Source organism: Biomphalaria glabrata, chromosome 14 (assembly GCF_947242115.1).
Source record: "Biomphalaria glabrata chromosome 14, xgBioGlab47.1, whole genome shotgun sequence".
Lineage (NCBI taxonomy): Eukaryota > Metazoa > Mollusca > Gastropoda > Planorbidae > Biomphalaria > Biomphalaria glabrata.
Genome location: NC_074724.1, coordinates 29,960,881 through 29,983,635, shown reverse-complemented (window position 1 = coordinate 29,983,635; position 22,755 = coordinate 29,960,881). Strand labels below are relative to the sequence as shown.

The 22,755-nt window shown below is 37.2% G+C and overlaps 1 protein-coding gene across 5 annotated transcripts in view; it reads right to left on the bottom strand.

Moving 5' to 3' along the window:
• LOC106071282 (uncharacterized) overlaps positions 1 to 22,755 on the bottom strand; it is a 162,627-nt gene that overhangs the window by 6,858 nt on the left and 133,014 nt on the right. For all 5 annotated transcript variants that reach the window (XM_056010359.1, XM_056010358.1, XM_056010356.1 and 2 more), the window contains exons 3-6: positions 13,730 to 13,943; positions 13,009 to 13,154; positions 1,808 to 1,891; positions 787 to 888 (exon numbers count right to left, since the gene is read on the bottom strand). In XM_056010359.1, coding sequence (XP_055866334.1) covers positions 787 to 888; positions 1,808 to 1,891; positions 13,009 to 13,154; positions 13,730 to 13,943 — 546 coding nt within the window. The remainder of the gene's footprint in view (positions 1 to 786; positions 889 to 1,807; positions 1,892 to 13,008; positions 13,155 to 13,729; positions 13,944 to 22,755) is intronic.

The following is a 22,755-nucleotide window of genomic DNA, read 5'->3' as shown; positions in this document are numbered from 1 at the left end:
TAGGACCGCCCCCCCCCCTCAAAAGGTTTAGGTGGGAAGGGCAGTAGAGATAAATCGGCAAACAGGGAACGACATAATACAAAGATCGGTTAAAATATCAATAACAAGTTTTAATGACATATATATTTAATTGATTCTGTTAGCAAGCTGTGATTTCTACAAAGAAATTGGACCGCCCCCCCCCCACTCGAAAGTTTATGGGGCGGGGGGGGGGGCGGGATTGATACCATCGCCCCCTCCCGACCCCACCAAATTGGCCAACATACTAGAGGGGGGGGCGAAACTATCTAAAAATAGGTTGAAATATAAATAATTAGTATATATTATTAACATCAGTAATGAATTCATATACCAATTGTGTGAATTCTATACTAAAATTCGTCCGCCCTCCCCCCTTCGGGGGGGGGGGGTCGGCCGAGTGGGGGGGGGCGATCGCCCCTACCGCCCCCCCCCCTGGATCCGCCAGTGTATTATACCCACGTCTAATACAATCCATTACAACTCTGCTAAGATAGACTTACTTCTGAATGTCAGAGGGTAAGATATATTTACTTCAGTAAGTCTACGTCCAGCATAGATCTACTTACTTTTGTAGGTTTGTATCCCTACTTCTGTACGTCTACCCCTCCTCCTTGAATAGATATGCTTACGTCTACGCCTCTGATTAGATGTACTTTCTTCCTTGCGTCAACGCCCCTGATTAGATGTACTTACTTCTGTAAGTCTACGCCCATGATTAGATGTACTTACTTCTGTAAGTCTACGCCCCTGATTAGATGTACTTACTTCTGTATCTATGTAGCAACAAGAAGACGGCAAGAAACAAGAGAATGGAAATCAAGACCAACATGACGATCAAGACAGACATGGGCAGACTCTCGGCTTCCACTGGGGAGAGACAATGTGACAACAAGGGCATTAGCACTGTCTTTCATTTGATAGTAAACTAAACTTCTACTCTAAAGTTGATGAAAACTATACTTTGATCTTGTTTTATAAAATACAGATGTTACTTCCAAAAAGAAGATGATTCCGTCTTACTCATCATGCATCTAGTCATGTATGTAATTTGTAAACCAATGACTTAGATTCTGACAAGCCACTGGTTTTCCTGGCTGGCTCAGGCAACCCATTCCATGCTCTAATATCGCTAGGGAAAATGAAGCATTTGCATAAATTTGTCTTAGCATATGGAACGAGGAGTGAGCCTTTATCTTTGTGTCTTTCTGAGTATGTTATTAGGTTTTGTTTTTGTATTTGAAGATTATGGTTCAGTGTTTTATGTATAATTGCTACTTTACTTGTAAGTCTTCTATCCTGAAGGCTTTCTAAATTTAGTGATTTTATCTCACTGCTCTATTTTGTGTCTGTTCCAGTTTCTTAATGTTTTCTTGAGTTGAAGGGTATATAAGGGTATATCAGATTGAACAAACTTTATCGCGGACTAAAAATAAAATACTTTTTTTTTTCATTTAAGAAACTATAATAGTTACAAAACTTTTATTAGGTCTATAGTTTCTATAGTCTCGTCCTATTTCATGTTTCATTTCACCAAGCCCCAGTCGACGACATATAAGGGGAACTAATTCATCATACCACCAGGTTCATTCAAGTGCAATTTCTTTCTCTTGTTCGAGATACCAAACAAATTAATTAATTTATTGAAAAAGAATGTGGGTTGTCACTATGTCACTCAAACTCTGTTATCAAATTAAAATGTATAAGTTATTTAATTCTGTCCACTACAGAAGTACAGTCAATAACGTGGGCCTACGGTAAAAAAAAAAAAAATGTACAAGACACTTACCTTCTTTGTCTTTGACGGGCGCCACCCTGTATGGGGCGTCTGTGAATGTGGCGTGTGTTGTTGTCGTTCTAGCTGTGGTGTCAACTGAAATGGTGAAGGTTGTGGATATTGCATTGTGTTAAGTCATAACTTATAAGAAGATGTACAATCTTAAAATAGAATATTAAGCTTTAAGAGAGATCCATATACAGTTATAAAGATAGTAAGCAACCATCATGATGTGTATAAATTACGGATTATGGTGTACGGATTACGAAAGTATTGATTGGCGAAGTAACTCTCGAAAGTTTTCTCTTTATTGCACAAAAAGGTATTATAGTTATCTGCTCTTTGTGTACACTTTTGATTTATAAGTTTCCGTTTCCGTAATAAAATTCAGTAACAAAGAAAAAGAAGAGAAAGCAATACGAAGAAATGTAGTATCGGTTTAATGGAACCTAAAAAAAAAAGTTTTAAAAAATACAAAAAAATACTTTAACAAAAAACCAAAAAGATTATATTAATGTGTATCAAGTAGATTGGATCAGTAAGGTAATTAAATTAAATTTGTAATAAGCCCCAGACGACAATTTATAAAGGGGATTAATTCAGCTTATACCACCACTTCAGTCAAGAATTATTTCTTAGTTAAGTTATTACCAATAGTTACTTAACTAATTAGTTAATTTTTTAAATTCTTGTGTTGTCAGGTAAAAGAAATAATTGTGCAAAATTTCAGCTTGATCCGAGATTGGGTGTTGGAGAAATAACGTGTACAAACTTTTGGCCAGACAGACACACAGACGGACAGACTGTGTTGATATAAGCTCTGTAAAAATGAGATTGGGAGATATTTTGAGCTAAAAAGACAAAAAATACCAGGGCACCAACTAAATGCAAAGTATTGTGTGCTACAAACGAAAGCGCCTGAAAGTTTGATTCTAATGAACTTAAAATAGAACAAAGTTAATAAATGGTTTATTACACCAGATACACCGGAAATAGATTATCGTCCATGTAGGACAATCTTCAACCCAGGAGAGTTTTTAATGTCTTCCAAACGCCTAAATAACATTGTCGTGTCTCCTGATTAATCAATTAATCATTGGTAATGTATGTATTTTTGTTGCAAACGAATTCAGTCAAATTGACAGCAATACATTACTAACAAAAATGTAAGAAAGAATATTACATTCGTTTATTTATTTATTTTTTTTCGTTCAGCCAAATATTTTTTACTCAACTCAATTTTGGCTTGCAGGGTAAAAAAAAAAAAGCAGTCTGGAAATATTACAAAAGAAAAAAAAAATTAACTTGGCGAACTTTCTGTTTAAACTAACAGGTAGCTTAAAAACTAGACACAGAAATGTAAATGAAAGAAAATTATGAGCATTTTTTTTTTTACTTTGGTCTTACAAGTTTGTTTAGTGAAATGGCTTTGAAGATGTTAATTGCTGAGAGCAGAGTGACAAATGTTGTGTGGAGATTGTTGGGTTCATGGAAGATATTTTGGGTTCTAGAGGAAACTATGTAACCTGAAGAAGTCTAGAGACTGTAACTGCCGTACAGCTACCATTAGATCCACTTCTGAAGTCTAGTGCGTGTTTTTCTTTTACTAGTGGAAGTAGTGGGCAGTTGCTAATTTGGCATTTTAATCTCAAAACAGAAAAAAAAAGTTAAATCAGAACAAAATTTGTTTTTATTAATTCTCTCATTATTTTTTTGTTACTCTTAGTATCTGTATTTCTCTTTTCCTCTCTCTTTCACCTTTCTCTCTCTTTCTCTCTCTCTCTCTCTCTATCTATCTATCTATCTATCTATCTATCTATTATCTATCTATCTATCTATCTATCTATCTATCTATCTATCTATCTATCTATCTATCTATCTATCTATCCATCCATCCATCCATCCATCCATCCATCCATCCATCCATCCATCCATCCATCCATCCATCCATCCATCCATTATCTATCTATCTATCTATCTATCTATCTATCTATCTATCTATCTATCTATCTATCTATCTATCTATCTATCTTTTTTCGTATGTTACTTTCAACCCTCTCGATTGTTCTTGCTTGTAATTTTTTTTCAACCCTCTCGATTGTTCTTGCTTGTAATTTTTTTTCTTCAACAGCATTAGAGACCCAGGTAAAATCAAATTTCACCTGTTCAGTGGGGCAAATGTACTTACAGAATATAGCAGAGCAAAAAAAAAAAAAAGTTCACATTATTTTCACCCTACACTATTAGGTGCAAGAAGCCTTTTACAAAATTACACTTGAAAAGCAAAATAAAAGAATTGCCAGGTTGTACAAGTAATTGACATCTCTACGTGCTAGCGGCTACATCACTTTAATTACAACATTTTATAATCAATACTAGCCATTCTGGTGTCCAGATTTTCCACTCTCTGCGAGTCCATTCTTTTTTTTTTTCAACAGTTTGGCCTTTTAATCTACGACAGAGATTACATCTTTAGTAATGTCAATTTAGTGTTAGTTTGAACTATTTCGGCTTCTTATTCTATTTCGTAACTTCCATTCCTCACCCTTTGGTAATTGTATGTTCTATAATTTAATTAGTTCCAGGTTGTGTAGTTCTCAATTTGAAGTACTTATGACTTTCTATGCGTTACTCTGGTCATTTATGGTCCAACTCTTCCGAGACCAATTGTATCCTTTCACTCCATCTCCATTCCTTTTCCCCTCTTTCTGTTTTTCTGAGTCTCTTTCTCTCTCTCTCTCTCTCTCTCTCTCTCTCTCTCTCTCTCTCTCTCTCTCTCTCTCTCTCACTTTTAGCTTATGCTCCATAGGTTGGCCACCCTTGCTATAGGTAACTCTTTTATTTTTTTTAATTTTCTTTTTCATAAGGACTGTCAAGAGTCTAATGCACATCAATATCTTTTACACAACACAAAGGACAACAAAACAAAGTGAGAAGACTTCTGAGGGCCCAGTCGTTCTAACTGAATGTCTATAATCTCCACTTCACGGGGACATAATTACTGATGTCAAAATTAAAGTTCCACAATCTGTTCTTTACCAGAGTTACAAGTTTTGATTTATCATTAAATGCACTATTTTTTTTTCCATATTTTGGAAATTGATATTTTTTTAAATTCAGTAGTAGATTACATTGCCAAAAACACATGATAGTCAATTTCTGAACGATTTAATGCACTGTATTACAGAAATATTATTTGTAGCTTAAAGAAAACAATACCTCAAATTTTATCAATAAATATATCGAAATTATTTTTTATAAATTTGGTGACACATCGAGCTACTGTCATACATTAAACAATTAAAGAAATTATCTAGAAAAACTAGGGCAAAACCCCCCACTATAAAACTATAATATTAATAGTATATTAAAAATATAACAATAAAGTCCCACATCATCCGAGATAAAGAAACCTGAAGCGATAAATATCACATTCTTATTTCCCTAAGTATTTCTTTTATCATGTTGCTATTTGTAGTCTGTAAAAACGCATGATTATTTATCAATCTCTATTATACTCTTAATCTACATTTATGATGGACCTCATTCACCAATCGTAAACAAACAACATTTAGCCACGTGATAATATTGATAAAAGAATGGAAAAAAAACTGTCACGTGACAGCCTGTGTGTATTGCGTAATTTGTATAGAAAAGATTGAGAACCACGTGGCTAAATGTTGTTTGTTTACGATTGGTGAATGAGGTCCATTTTAATTTCAAATCTTGATATATCAAAAGAGTTTGAGTTTCTAGAATTATCTATTTAATATTCTAGTTTCTGGTAGTATCAGAGTAATACTTTTGCACTGAATAGACGTTTAGTCTTGTATTTACTTGATCCTTGACCTCCAGTTTTTATGGCTAGCTTTTTTTTTCTTCTTCTGTAATCCATTGCTCACCAGCAGACTGTAGACTCGCGAAACCTTCCCAGGATAACATTTGGCACACTTCTGAGGCCAACCAAGCAAATTTTATGGGGCCATTCATTGTGGGTTCGGTGTTCGCGCCGTATTTTTATTGCCGACACTTTTGGTGTATGTATAGATCTTAGGTACTGCCTCACTTTCCTTCGTAGAGCCGTGTTCTCGCTCACGAGACACTGCGACATTTTGGCAATGTACGACATAGGGAAACTCTCTACCCAAAATGGTTATGTTATTTGACTCTTTTTTTATTTTTAGAGCGCTTACATGAAGGGTTTGAGAGTTGTACTCACACATAAATCAGTGACGCAATTTTCGGTCAATAAAATAAAATATAATTAATAAACCTTGATTGGTTAAGAGTCCAAGATATATACGTACAAAACATATACACTGGCAAAAGACAGTTACTCGCATTATATTCTTTGTAAAAGTTAGAAGTGAAAACAATAGACTGGGGAATTCTGGTTCCAATCTCAAGAGCAATGGGGTTTTTTTACGTATGCTTATTGTTTTAGGTGGTTTGTGGTGTTGGGTAGTAAAGCGCAAGACTTTCAAACTGAAGTTCCGCGGGCTCGATTCTCTGTGAAGATTGGGCTTTTCAATCTCGGGATTCTTAGGACGCCCCTGCGTCAACCCAACTATAATGAGTACCTGACCTTTGTAAGATGGACATTTAGTTTGGGAAAGCAAACGCCTTTGATCGTTTCCCTGGCCACCCTCTTTAACCGCCGGCTAGAGATGACCTTAACATCATCTGCCCTATAGATGACCTTAACATCATCTGCCCTATAGATGACCTTAACATCATCTGCCCTATAGATGACCTTAACATCGTCTGCCCTATAGATGACCATCATGACCTTAACATCATCTGCCCTATAGGTCGTAAGGTCTGAAAGGGTTTTACTTTTTACTTTGAAATGTGTTTTAGGATACTCTCTCTAGTTCCAGAATTCCTTTTGGCCACCAAAGGGCGAGGCTAGAGTCCTATTACACCTAATTAGTGCATGTACGTGTGTGGCCTCGTTTTGGTACAAACAACATCTACAACATGTCTGTGCACCGAGAAGAGCCCGTTAGACAAGGGACTTAACTTAAAAGGCCTTAAGGAATCGTTTTATTGCTAAAAAATGTAAGTCCAACAAGCCAAGTATAAAAATACTTAAAAAACAAAACAAAGGTTATATAAGGGGGAAAACCGCACAATTATTGCCATATATCTCGATAATGCAAGATTTATCTACTTTTTTTCAATGTAAAACAAATTAATTAACTAATTGGTTAATTTTTATTGATTCATGTAATGTATTCGACAATGGACGATTGTGGAAAGTTTTAAACTTAATCTTAGACAGGAAAGTGGGAGACATAATATGTTAAAGATTTGAACCAGACAGAGTGAGTTAAACTTAATATGAGCTTTGTACAAATGGATAGTTTCAACTGCCTTAGTGTGTTGGGAAATGAATTCCCTTCCTTGAACATAATCGAAACAGATTAGCGTAGTGTTTTTTTTTTGAAAGGTGTTCATCCAAGCATGGAAACAGGCAAGCATTACTTTATCATCTATCAACATGGTGGTAAAGCCATATTGGAAGTACATCCCTTATATTTGTTTAATGCACTACCTCAGCCGTTGTAAACTCAAGAAAACCAGCCCGGGGGGGGGGGGGGGGGGGAATAAAAAAAAAGAAGTGGAGGGGGATTTTCGCGCTAGATGTCAAGACAGTTACTATGGCGACCATGCCTATGCACAAAGGCGCGAAAGTTTACTCAAAAGATTAAAGACGACGCAGGTGAGTCGATGAAGTCGTCTGCTTGATTAGTGTTGTAGAAATGTTTGAGCTGTAGAAATGTGTTTTAAGTCTAACTAAACACGTAAGTAATCGTCGGGAGTGTTTAGCCCAAGGGCCGGTCACGTGGTTTATTAAGAGGAGGGCCGTGAGAGGGGGGGGGGCTTCAGACGAGATGGTCAAGCTGTGTCACTGACATGTTCTTGTCAATGAAGTTTTTGATTTTATGGAGAAAATGATTTAAAGAAACGTTTTGAAAAATGTAAACCATACCTTAAACTTTTGATACTTTTTTTTGCAAACAAGACCATTTCAGATTCTACATATCACTAACGGAGACAAAAAGATAGGTCATGAAGACGAGCACGTAGCAACGAGATCACGCGAGATCACGCGTGACACGATGGCCTCTCGCGAGAAGACTTGGTACCTATTCAATTATCAGATGCAATTCCTATCAAAGAAAAAAAAACTATAGATATATGCAGCGGCGTCGTAGGAGTGGGGGTCACCCGGGGAGGAAAGCTCATGATTTTACAACTACCCCCTCTTCCTTCAAAAGTCTTCCTCAAAAGAATGATGGAGACGCCTTTCGCTAAAAAATAGCTTGAAATCGTCTACCTAGCAGATGAATGGATGTTTCATTGAATTTAATAATTTAGTAAAATAGTAAAAGTGCTTTACTTCATTAATGCACAACAAATGAACTTACAGCTACATTCTACAACAGAAACAAGACAGACAGACAGACAGAGTAAGTTTATGTAAAAAAAATTGCCATGCCTCATCTCCCCCCCCCCTCCCAACCAAAGAAAAAAATCCTTGTTAAGTTAACATATAAATCTACTGTAGTTTTTAAAATTCTAATAACGAAAGTAGAGATACAGACTTAGAAGACAATCAGCTTAAATGTTTTTTGAGCGTCTTTTAATTTATTAAACTCTCCAGTGAATAAGGTATTCACTGGCCTTCACGTGGAAAATATATAATTGCTTATGCGTGGGGGTGAACAGTGCTAAGTTTAATCGTTTTGCAGGTAATACCAAGTATGGTGTAACAACTTGTTGGTTTGTATCGAATTTATTCAAAATATTTGAGAAAACAAAAAACTTATGAAACGTATAGAAATATGTTTGTATGCTATCAAGCTTCCGTCAATTCTTTGTAAATAAATTGTCTGCTTTTACAAAAAAAAAAAAAGCATCCCCCCCCCCAATGTCACACGATGTGTTTCGCACCTGTCTCACCTACTAGTGACGCCACTGGATCTGTGTGTAGACAGGATCTATGGGTATCTGGAAGTGGGAAAAGCGCAATAGGACAAATAGTATTACGAAAGAAAATCTAGCGCACACTTCAAAGTTCCAGACGATATCCTGTGTTCTCGGGAACCGCTTCAATTGTTTCTCTAACCCTCCACCTCTAAGAATGTTTACTTCTAAGAATGTTTACTTCTTTTCTCCTTTATTTTTCTTCTACCAGACATGCTTGAATTGTTTAAAAAAAAAATTCCGTAAATTTTGGCTGCCAAAAAAAAAAAAAAGGCAGGTGCAGACAACCCAACTTGTGAGTTAAACGATTTTCTTGAAGTTCATTTTCGGACGTATTTTTGGTAAAAAAAACAACAGAAAACAAAATAAAAATCTGTGTTGAAAGAATGGTGAGTGTACATTCTTGGGACCTTTATTGATTTAACACAGAACTAACTACCAACAGGGAGACGTTGAAGACCTACAGGATAAAATAAAGCAAAGGGACATACCCTAAAACAGTGGTGCTCAAACTTTCATGACTTAGAGGCCATATAAAATTACCACACGCATAAAGCCAGGCCTCATATCCATAAAAAATTGTGCAGTCCAACGGGCCAACGTAACCGAGTTTCTTATGCTTCATTAAGGGACACAGCGTCACGGGTCAGATATTGCCCGCGGGTCATGGGGTGGGCATCACTTCCCAGAAAGTCTCCTGTCTTTTATTAAAATGTGTCTTTTCAGCTTGCAAATTCTTCATGGGCTCTTCTTCTTCTAGCCAGCTTTTTTTTTTTTTTTTTTTGCTGCTGGGTTGTATGTACTTTTGTGGTCAGTGCCAGTTGATCAGTACTGCTATACGGAGTGTTACAGAGTGTTATAAAGTGTTTGTTACAGAGTGTTACAGAGTGTTATAAAGTGTTTGTTACAGAGTGTTACAGAGTGTTATAGTGTGATTGTTACATAGAATTTGTTACAGAGTGTTTCTTACAGAAAATTTGTTACTGAGTGTTACAGAGTTCTACAGGGTTCTACAGGCTGTTTGTTACACAGTGCGACAGATTGTTGGTTATGTTGGGCTGTAGTGGTAGTATGGGGATTAAAATGTGACTTAGCTTACACTAATACACTGTCAAAAGTATTGCTTTCTTTTATCTATCATTTATTACTTTACTGCATGGTCACTATCTCTTTTATAAAACGTCATAGCTATATAAATGATGAATTCTTATTTTAAAAAAGGTATGCTTTTTTGTTTTACTTGTTTAGTACTTTTACAACAAAAGACAAAGACAAGAAAGAAAATGGTTTAGCACGCGGCACCGAAATCAGACTGATGCGCTCCCTGGTAATGGCCACATTTTTATATGCTTGCGAGTCTTGGACGCTGACTGCAGATCTAGCAATGGAACTGAGATGCTACAGAAGGATCCTAGGTATGACATCTAAAGATTGCATCACAAACCAAGAAATTAGAGACAGGGTTACTTCAGGGATTGGACCCCATGATGACCTGCTAACTATGGTAAACAAACGCAATCTTAAAATCTATGGACATATTACAAGATCTTCGGGGCTAGCAAAGATCTATCTTCAGTGAACAGTACCAGAAAAAGAAGAAGAGGCAGACAGAGAAAGCGATGGGAAGACAACATAAAAGAATGGACGGGCCTGCCACTGAAAGAGGATCTAACTAAGAGGAATGGAGAAGGGTGGTCTACAAATCTTGCATGGTGCCCCAACAGTCCAACAGACTAAGGAATAGGTTTAGTACTTTTAAGACAATATAGTTGAAGTGGCTAGTACTCTTTATACTAATCATTACGTTGGGTGAACTTGAAAACAGGCCAAGTATGAGTTCAGTCAAGAAATTCTGTTCTGTCTCTTAATTCACATTGTTACGTCTTGTTCCGTGACACTATGTCACACTACGTCACACTATGATGCGACTGTAACACGGATGAACTTTGAACTTTTTCAATTAAAACATAAAGAAGTATTAAGATGGTGAACGCGAAATAGTGGCCTGGATACTGGCATTCAACGTGCCAGTCTGTGGGTAGTGGAGACCAATAGCTTGTTACCAAGTCACGGGTCTGTACATGACTGATCCAAATTAATCGGTAGAATTATTCACAATATAAGCTTCGTTTTGTTTCTTAAATATTTGCTTGTTTTTAATAGCTCGGACACTAGATATACTTGAACCGAAAAAGTCTCTATACATATTTAAGTTTTACTAAGTTTATAAACGAAGGAACACAAAAATTAATCTTTAAATTCTAAGCTGACTTTCGTTTGGGAATCTTTTCATGGGTTATGGAACTTAGAACTTTGCACACGTTACAAAATTCCCAAGTAGTTGAATGTAATGGTTTCTGACTTCTTTCAACACTCAATCCGAGCCAGTGTTCATACCTAAGAACAAGATTAGAACAACAGAAGACGCAAGAAGAAAAAAAACCTAGATAAAATGTAATCGACTTAACACTCAAGACGCTGAGAGATATTTGTAATCGCTTTCCGGGCGGCGGGATGTTAATCAGCTTTTGAGTTTTCAAGTATTCCGTTCTGGGTTTTTTGTAGTGTTTCATTCTAGTTTTTTTTTTATTGAGCGGAAACAGAAGAGAAATGTTGATGACACTTCTATGATAATAAGATGTACGGATGTTTTTAAAATATTTGTCTAAGTAGGCGGTCTTGTCTGGGTGTTTTAAATATAGTGTAAAAATATATTTTGCTAGTATTATTTCTAAAGTTATTACAGTACTTCTACTCAAGTCAGAACTTCATGGGCGGAGGGTGGAACCTGGATGCGGATCTTATAAACGGTTCTAAAGTTTTTCCTAGAAATTTAACAGTTATTGTATATCACTCTGAAAAGAATTTCTAGATTGTTGGCCACACAGGGAAAACTATAGTTTGACCGTTAAAATTGTTTAAAAGTAAAAATAAATAAAAAAAATAAAAAATTAAATTTGGCTTTAAAAAAGCGTGGAGTAGTCAGCCGTAGTGTACCGATAACTGAGTTGTTTATTAAATTTAATGTTGCTTCAGTTTGTTGATAGATTTTATTAGCTTTGCCTATATTTTTACGTAAATCTAATCTAGATTACAACTAGACTCTAGATCTAGAAGTAGATCTCGATCTAGACTAGATCTTACGAATTCTAAATCAAAAGTTTAGGCAAGTCTAGATCTACTTCTATTATAATGAAAGTATAAGTACACATATACACAATTGTAGATTTGGCTGAGTGGCTAAAGTCGTTGGGACATCAAGCTGACGTGGTAAAGGCTTGGGCAAAGATTTTTGTTTTACATTTTTTTGGGGGTGTCTTATTTTACTTTAAGTTGTACAGTGAAGGTATTGTATTTTTTCTTGTTGTAATGTTAAATAAAAACTGTTACAAAAAAAAAAAAAAAAAAGGTTTGTTCGTCTATCTGATGATAAAACCGAATTCAGTAGAGTTCAATTGAAGGTCAAGGCAGAGACAGCTTTCTCACGTACCCGAATAGCTTTATATCTATATGTGTAAGAATAGAGTAGCTTGCAATATGTTGTGTTCAGTAGGCCTACGTGTAAAAATGAAATTGTATCGACCACCATTAACGAGATAATCGTGTTGGTCAAGTATTAACCCCGCGCTCTGGTGGCTGGTTACCCCCCATCCTTGTCTTTTCAAATCAAAACACTACTTCTTGTAAAAAAAATCTTTTTTTTTTTTTAAGTCTTATATAAAGGCACATGTTACTCTGATTTTTTGTTTCCTATTGTTGCATGCATTATTACTTTGATAGATATAATAATATCACGCATATTGTAAGGTGTCCGTTGCTCTGTGTATTATTTATAGAAATCAACATCGCTGGACCATTCTTGTTATAAAAAAAATGGTTCAAATGTTCCTTAACTCGTTGCTGAGGACGCAGGATGTATAAACTCCCCTCTCCTAACGTCACAAGGGTGAAAAAAAAATAAAAATTTTCTTCATTTACTGGTTTTGTTTTTACCTTTAAGATTAAACACGACCAATACCGGGTTTTTCTTATTAAATATAGCGGATTTAAGGCTCGAATCTACTTCCCCCGGCCAGCTACGCCGCTGCCCTCACCTACCTGTTTTGTTAATCTGTATGGTGTACTTCCCCCGGCCAGCTACGCCCCTGCCCTCACCTACCTGTTTTGTTAATCTGTATGGTGTACTTCCCCCAGCCAGCTACGCCGCTGCCCTCGCCTACCTGTTTTGTTAATCTGTATGGTGTACTCTGTCATCTTGGTGTTTCCGCTTTTCATCCACAACACGTTGCAGCCAAACGCCTGGTCAATATACTGGTCATACTCGATGAGCATGACGTCCAGGTGGGCTGGGTGGTAGCCGGTTTCACTGTGACATGAGGGAAAGATATATTTTAGATTTGATTGTTAAAATAATGTCATTTCTGTCTATCTATCTATCTATCTATCTATCTATCTATCTATCTATCTATCTATCTATCTATCTATTTATCTATCTATCTATCTATCTATCTATCTATCTATCTATCTATCTATCTATTTATCTATCTATCTATCTATCTATCTATCTGTCTGTCTGTCTGTCCGTCCGTCCAACCACTCACCCGTCTATCTATCTATCTATCCATCTATCTATTTATCTATCTATTTATCTATCTATTTATCTGTCTGTCTGTCTGTCTGTCCGTCCGTCCACCCACCCACCCACCCACCCACCCATCCATCCTCCATCCATCCATCCATCTATCTATCTATCTATCTATCTATCTATCTATCTATCTATCTATCTATCTATCTATCTATCTATCTATCTATCTATCTATCTATCTATCTATCTATCTATCTATCTATCTTTCAATCCATATTATTCATTTATTAATCAATTGTTCTCTCTCTCTCTCTCTTTCTCTCTCTCTTTCTGCGAGACTATTACTGTTTCCTTACGCAGATATGCTCCCTGCGATGAACACCTTGCCGTTCAGATACTGTTTGCCAATTTCCGCGTTACCTCCCCTGGACACGTAGGCCAGGTTCTCTTTGGACGTCAGGTTGCTGATGGTGATAGACATAGTCTCGCCTCCATTGATGTACTGGCCTACCTGGCATTTCAGTTTGACGATCTGGTTGTCATTGCCCAGGTACTCAAAGAAAAGGCCAACTAAAACAAAACAAAAATATAAAAAAAAAACAATCAGTGGCGTTGCTTTGGTGACGCGAAGCCACGAAGGTGAGGGTCGCACAGGGTAACACAAGAGAATGTAACCAAAGTTAAAAAATGTCCCCAAAAAAAAAATGAAAAATTTAATAGAAAAAAAAAAAATAAAGCACATTTTACAATTGTGTATAAATCGATGAATGTTAGGTACCCAGATTTAAACAGAATTCGAACCCGGGACTCTTCTATTCAGAAGCCAAGCGCTTTACCACTCAGCCGGCGCTTGTGCTTCTTCCTTAAAAAATGACGGAAATCTGTTTAAATCTAATAGAGGACATGACAACTTGGCTTGTTTTATTGATACAGGCTCAATATCAGTCAATAGCCTCGTTTACAGTTAGAGCCACTTCACTGCACAAGAAATGGGAAATTGGAAAAAGTCGCCGCTGTTGTTCTTGTCGGAAGCGTTTAATTCCCCCAGGAGGTCGTCCTACCCTCTAGACGAGTTATTGACACCGACAAGCACGACGTTAACTGAATTTAAAGTGGCTATTGACCACTGGCCTGGTTCCGCAAGCCCGCGGTAGTCAGGTGTCTTAAAGGGCCATTGAGCGATTGATTCATCGTGAGTGGCCGTCACAGCGGTGGCGGCGAAAGGGTGGTGGGCGGAGCAGGGCGCCCTAACAGGAAGTGACAGTGATTGGAATTAGGACAAAGCTCTTGATATTTGCACGTCTTTCAGAGGAAAAAACAAAAACAAAAAAACAAAACAGTTTATTTTTTGCTCAAGTTTGTTATCTGTCTAGTGGCCTTTAATAAAAGTCTTTTTTTTTTCCTACTGATATCAAATTTTTTTCCCCTCATTGTTCAGCGGCAGATAAATTAAAGATAGAATGGACTTGCTAACCAGTGCCGGATTTAAGGATGTGGTGGCCTCTTACCCCTCTTTTATAGACTTCAATGACAATGAAAACTAATGAGCGTGTAATGATCTATGTGACTACTTGTTTGTTAAATCTATTTGTTTTTCCAGTTTTAATTTTTGTTTGCATATTTTTAATTTGAGTTTGAGGAGGCTGTCTATTGAGGGTGAGGTCTTGGGTGGTTTTACTGCTTGCGATGTCCTAAATCTAGCTCTGTGACTAACGCAGATCTAGATAATTATAATTAGTGGCGTAGCTAGGGTGGGGGGAGGAGGGGGGAGAATCTGAAAATCTCTTCGGGCCCTACTTGAGCGGGAACCCCCAAATTAGTGTTTTTTACGTTAAAAAAATAAATGTTACGCAATGTAGGGGCCCCCAAAGAGGTCAAGTCCCCCCCCCCGTCCTTAAACGATGCAAAACTCCTAGCTACGCCCCTGATTATAATTGTCTTTAAAAACTGCATTTCGTATTTTATTTATATTTATGAGATCGGTGAGACCCCAATTGCTTTGGACAAATTTAGTTGTTATGATTCTTTATAGCACTGGCCTGTGTTTAACATTTCTGTTTCTGTTGTATAACTCTAACTTTTAGCATCCATCTTTAACAACGTTCAGCACTCAATCCTAAACTAGCATTTTAAATGCATCCAAACCCACTAATAATAATAATTAATGAGATTAAATAATTGTCTAAATTCCTCGAAATATTTTGGAGTCACGAAACCGTTTTATTCAAGATTTGTATGCATAAAGTTATAAAAAAATTTATAGAGGAAAAAGACAACAAAAAAATGGGGCGATTATTTTGTGAACTTTAACCTTTTAATGTTAATGAAGTTGGATTTGGATTTACTAATAAAGCCTTAAAATTTGTTATAAACGGAAAGATTTACTCTTGATGTTCTTCTCTCTCTATCTGTTTTGGGGCTCGGGTCTTTGAAACTAGTCAATGTGTTACACAGACGAAGTAAAATAATAAAAGATTTATGATTGAAGTTTATTTTTTATGTTGTTTTAACGTTTGGGGACTTTCACTTCAGAGATGAAGATGCCTCTTCCCAGTCCAAACCTCCCATAGGACGGTAGGTGTTGGCAGCGGTCACTGGGAAAAACTCAGGACCATTGAAACTCACTTAGACTTTACTAAGAGAAACATTACGTCACGGTAGACCAGAAATAACTGGACTAGAAGTGAAACGTTTGGATTCAAAGCAAAATGCAGGAGATCAGTGAAAAAAAAAATGGCAATGATGGCGATTGGCAAGATGGACATGGACCCAACGGAGGGGCACTGCCCAGAACTGAGTCTGACGTCGAAGTAACGTTGCAAGTTTAAAGTATTAAATCAAGTCAATCAAGTCAGGTCACAGGTGTTATTCAAATTAAACTTGCTTGAGCGCTTGCTGCATAGCCTTTAGCAATGAAAATTGAGGGGGGGGGGGGGGCTTTGAAAACTGGAACTTTCTAGCACTCACAATTCACTGTTTGCGTTCACACGAGCCCCGGAATCTTGGGCTTGCGCCCCCCTCCCCCCAGTCATTACCCCTGTTGCGTCGCCTCTGTAGTTAAAACACTAACAGTGTCTGTACAATTAATGTTAAAAGAATCTGTGTCGTAGATTAAACGCCAGACTGTCATTAACTAAATAACATTCTGGCTACATAAAAAGAAAAAAAAAATGGACACCTTAATTGATAGTATTGATTGTAAAATGTTTTTAATTAAAAAGAGCTTGCAGCTAGCACACATGGATTTTTGAATTATCATGTTAGTTCTGTTTGACGACAAAATAAAAAAATGGGAAAGGTTTACATACAACAGTCAAGAGAACATCTTGTTTTTATTCTAGGTATTGTTGAAGTCATTACTAAATTAGGCTTCTTATTCTTAGCACATTATAAAGAAGTTTACGCAATTAAATTTAATATGTAAATTTCAGAAGTTTGTTTTATCTCCGACTTATAAAAGACAGGGAGATCACTGGAACCATAATTAATTCAATGATTCAGCATACAATGTGTGTGTAAATGTGTGTAAGTAATTTTGTATTATCAGATAAAATGTCAACTCCCTCGCCAGCTCTTTAAACTTATTAACTCTTTCTCTCCTACTTAACAATATCATCGTCCGATTTGACCTCATTAGATGAAGTTAATTTTTGATTTTATAATTTGTGTTACCCGATATATAAAAAGAGCATGCATTCTCCTATAATTCTATATTGAAAGTAACGTTTTCTGATTACAAACAAAAATGTTATTGAAGTTCAATCATAACAGGGTAGAATGTACAAATGAGAAAAATTAACAATTCTGTAAGAACGTGGGAAAATAATTACGGAGATAAAGAGTTAATAGTGAGTAGATCTGATAGTGACATTGTGTTGATACGACAATGACAACATTTTGAAATAACAATGATAGCGTTTATATAGAGTGATAGTGAGAGTGTGTTGATATGACAGTGATAGCGTTTAGATCTGATATTGACAACGTGTTGATATGACAGTGGCAGCGTATTAATATGACAGTGACAGTGTGTTGATGTGACAGTGACAACGTGTTGATATGACAGTGATAACGTGTTGATATGACAGTGACAGTGTGTTGATGTGACAGTGACAACGTGTTGATGTGACAGTGATAACGTGTTGATATGACAGTGACAGTGTGTTGATGTGACAGTGGCAGCGTGTTGATATGACAGTGACAGTGTGTTGATGTGACAGTGATAACGTGTTAATGTGGCAGAAATAGAGTGTTGATGTTATCGATAGCGTGTTGATGTGACAGATAGCATGTTGATATAACAATGATAGCCTGCTTATATCACAATAAAAAAAAGGTTGGTATGACAAAGTTGATTGATTCTTATCACAGTAATGGTGATATGCTAATACGCCATAGTTTTTCTCAGAATGGAGCTAATCTCCTATAACAACAATGTGTTCCATTCCTAGATTAAAGATGAGTACAGTGTTCCACTTGACTACGCAAACCCATTTGCGACCTACATATTTTCCAAATCTGATGTAGACAAAACCGTTTTCCGACGGCGTCCCCACCGTAAGCACTATTAAGATCAACTCAGGCGCCATTTTATCCTCACTGGCTTAAAGGAAAGTAGCTGGCAGCAACTGGCCTCTGAAAGAGACAGTTGGAGAGCTCTCAGGAAGGCCCCAAGACGTACATTAAAGGCCCAAAGAAAAGCCCCACTAGAAGGCGCACAAGATGTGAAGAAAAATTAAATAGTAGTAAAAGAACAAAGCCACTTTTTCAATTTATTCCCCTGAGTCTTAACCTGTTCAGAGTTTAAGCTCTGATGATTATTGTCTTAATCGAGAGCCTATCCTACTGCACATACAATACCATCACTCTTTAATTACTCGCTCGCTTTCTCTCTCTTTTGGCTTTCTCTTTCCCTTTATTTCAGTTCTCTCTTCCATACGCACTAGTAACTGTGACGATATATGTTAGAGTGCCAGATGTGACGCTATATTTAGAGAGCTAGATGCCAAGGATGTATTGATGTTACGATGAGATTGTGTTGATCAGACAATGCGTTTTTTATGTTATAATAATATCGTGATGCCGAGATACAAATGTAAATATATACATTTAAAAAAAACCTGAAATCCTTCAACAATAAATACACAGCTTTTATTCTGGAACTAAGAATCCCTTTAATAACATACACACTGTACAATACCATGTAATTGAAATACGGTGACCAGACACCTCATCATACGAGACATTTCATTATTGCAACATTTCATCATTAGAGCAATTCATCATTTAGGGTTTGGGTTAGGGTCAACTTGCTCACTATGTTAATTACTTAATTACACCTACATGTACTTATGTTTGCACAATGCACTTTAGGCAATGATGAAATGTTATGGTGATGAAATGTTGCAATGATGAAATGTTATGGTGATGAAATGTTGCAATGATGAAATGTCTCGTAGGATGAGATGTCAGGGAACCGTTGAGAGTTAGTGAGGTTGTAAGACAACAGTATATGTGTTTTAATTGGTTCCCTGACATCATACGAGACATTAAAACACATATACTGTTGTCTTTCAACCTCACTAACTCTTAATGCATCTGTTTAAATGTCTCTTACCATCCCTTTTCCCGCCTTTTTTTTTTTTTTATTAAACTACCCAAGTTTCTGCTTCGCGCTTGGAATTTCCAACCACTCCTTCTATGTTATTTTTAATACTGAGGGAAATCCCGTCAACAATATACCACCAAGAGCTTGTGATGCCAACATTCAACCAATGAAAGAATAAATCGTTGTAATTTCAAAATGGCCTTACACACTAAAACATATGGGATGCTAGTATTTGAATTTAAAATAAGTGTTTTATATATGCCAGAGTTAGGGCTAGTTTAAAACTATACATCTTAATCTAAAACTAATGATGTGATTACTATTTCCCGTTTAGTGAAAAAAGGGGGGGGGGGATTAGACTTGGTATAATGTTTTGCTGGCTCCATAGCATCGCTGTAAACACAGCATGATAATGAAATCCGTGAACAGTTTAAAAAATACCAATTCTAGCTCTTAATAATAGCACCCAATAACCAGACATTAATAGACCCTATCTGTAACACCCGACTAACCAGGCATTACTAGACCTTATCTGTAGCACTTAACAAACCAGGCGACAGACCCTATCTGTATATCTATTTATTTCCTGTTGTTATTGAAGGTGATCTTTTGTCGCCGTTGGCTGTCGCCTGCATCCTGCCATGGAGGAGACAACGATGGCTGTAATTGATGATATCGAGGGAGCGCGGGTGTGGGATGTAGCGTTATTACTAGGTTTAGAAAATACACGAAGCAAAAGACAAAAAAAAATGAAATGTGACCAAGATGAAGTGTCGTACATGACCTTTTTTTCCCGGTCAATTTATCGCCTTCCTTGTATCGCTTATGATCAATTAAAAGTTTGCGATAAACACGGGAATTAGGCGTCAAATATCACGAGAGTTAGAATTAAAATATCAGGAGAATCAGACGTGAAATATCACAAGAATTGGGTGGAAAATATCCCGACAATAAGCCGTGAATCAGACGTGAAATATCACAAGAATTGGGTGGAAAATATCCCGACAATTAGCCGTGAATCAGACGTGAAATATCACAAGAATTGGGTGGAAAATATCCCGACAATTAGCCGTGAATCAGACGTGAAATATCACAAGAATTGGGTGGAAAATATCCCGACAATTAGCCGTGAATCAGACGTGAAATATCACAAGAATTGGGTGGAAAATATCCCGACAATTAGCCGTGAATCAGACGTGAAATATCACAAGAATTGGGTGGAAAATATCCCGACAATTAGCCGTGAATCAGACGTGAAATATCACAAGAATTGGGTGGAAAATATCCCGACAATTAGCCGTGAATCAGACGTGAAATATCACAAGAATTGGGTGGAAAATATCCCGACAATTAGCCGTGAATCAGACGTGAAATATCACAAGAATTGGGTGGAAAATATCCCGACAATTAGCCGTGAATCAGACGTGAAATATCACAAGAATTGGGTGGAAAATATCCCGACAATTAGCCGTGAATCAGACGTGAAATATCACAAGAATTGGGTGGAAAATATCCCGACAATTAGCCGTGAATCAGACGTGAAATATCACAAGAATTGGGTGGAAAATATCCCGACAATTAGCCGTGAATCAGACGTGAAATATCACAAGAATTGGGTGGAAAATATCCCGACAATTAGCCGTGAATCAGACGTGAAATATCACAAGAATAGGGTGAAAAATACCCCGACAATTAGCCGTGAATCAGACGTGAAATATCACAAGAATTGGGTGGAAAATATCCCGACAATTAGCCGTGAATCAGACGTGAAATATCACAAGAATTGGGTGGAAAATATCCCGACAATTAGCCGTGAATCAGACGTGAAATATCACAAGAATTGGGTGGAAAATATCCCGACAATTAGCCGTGAATCAGACGTGAAATATCACAAGAATTGGGTGGAAAATATCCCGACAATTAGCCGTGAATCAGACGTGAAATATCACAAGAATTGGGTGGAAAATATCCCGACAATTAGTCTTGAATCAGACGTGAAATATCACAAGAATTGGGTGGAAAATATCCCGACAATTAGCCGTGAATCAGACGTGAAATATCACAAGAATTGGGTGGAAAATATCCCGACAATTAGCCGTGAATCAGACGTGAAATATCACAAGAATAGGGTGAAAAATACCCCGACAATTAGCCGTGAATCAGACGTGAAATATCACAAGAATTGGGTGGAAAATATCCCGACAATTAGCCGTGAATCAGACGTGAAATATCACAAGAATTGGGTGGAAAATATCCCGACAATTAGCCGTGAATCAGACGTGAAATATCACAAGAATTGGGTGGAAAATATCCCGACAATTAGTCTTGAATCAGACGTGAAATATCACAAGAATTGGGTGGAAAATATCCCGACAATTAGCCGTGAATCAGACGTGAAATATCACAAGAATTGGGTGGAAAATATCCCGACAATTAGCCGTGAATCAGACGTGAAATATCACAAGAATAGGGTGAAAAATACCCCGACAATTAGCCGTGAATCAGACGTGAAATATCACAAGAATTGGGTGGAAAATATCCCGACAATTAGCCGTGAATCAGACGTGAAATATCACAAGAATTGGGTGGAAAATATCCCGACAATTAGCCGTGAATCAGACGTGAAATATCACAAGAATTGGGTGGAAAATATCCCGACAATTAGCCGTGAATCAGACGTGAAATATCACAAGAATTGGGTGGAAAATATCCCGACAATTAGCCGTGAATCAGACGTGAAATATCACAAGAATTGGGTGGAAAATATCACGACTTAGACGTAAAATATCAAGAGATTCAGATTTGGACGAGAAATATCACAAGAATCAGACGTGTTATGTCGCGAGAACTAGACGAGACAATTAGACGTGAAATATCACACAAATAGCGCTATTAGAGCATGGAATGGGTTTCACTGTGCATGACAGGAAAACAAGTGACTTGGCAGAATTTAAGTCATTGACAGAATGTCGAATCAAGATAGAATGCATGACTAGATGCATGACGCGTAGGACGTAATCATCTTCTTTTTTTTCGAAGTAACGTCTGTATTATATAAGATAAGATAAGAAATAAGAAACTTCACAAGAAAATTAAAGTAAAAATATCGCAAGACTTTTTACCTCGTGGAAGAACGAGCAACCTATAAACAAAAACAACATTGCTGTTACATGTCTAGTCATTACTTTGGAAGAGTGACCACACTAACTGGTAAGAATTAAATCCTTAGTCTACCCCCTTGGAGAGCCTAGACAGAGAGGCACCCAAATTGGCCTCCGCATAAACTTGAATAAACCTAAAATTATGCGAGTGGAATATAAGGCAAAAGGTGTCCCCGTCAGACTTGGCGAGTCAAATCTTGAAGAGTTGGACAAGTTCACGTACCTTGGCAGCATCATAACAAATGATGGAGATGCTTACCATGATGTAGCGTGCCGAATAGGAAAGGCGGGGAACATTTTCCGAAGGCTGCAGCCTATTTGGACTAGCCAAGACATTGGACTCGAGACACAAATACACTTTCTCAACACAATCGTCATTCCAACTGATACAGATGCATGTGAGACATGGAAGTCATCTGTCAAAATTGAGAAAAGACTAAATGTGGCTCAACAAAAATGGCTGAGACGGATTTTGGGAGTCAGTTACACAGATCGGGCCCAAACAAGGAAATCCTATGCCGAACTGGGAGTCGAACACTTAGTGAGGTTGTGACAGAGCGTCGCGTTGCGATAACATGGAAGCCAATACAAGTAACGCGCAAACAGGAACGTC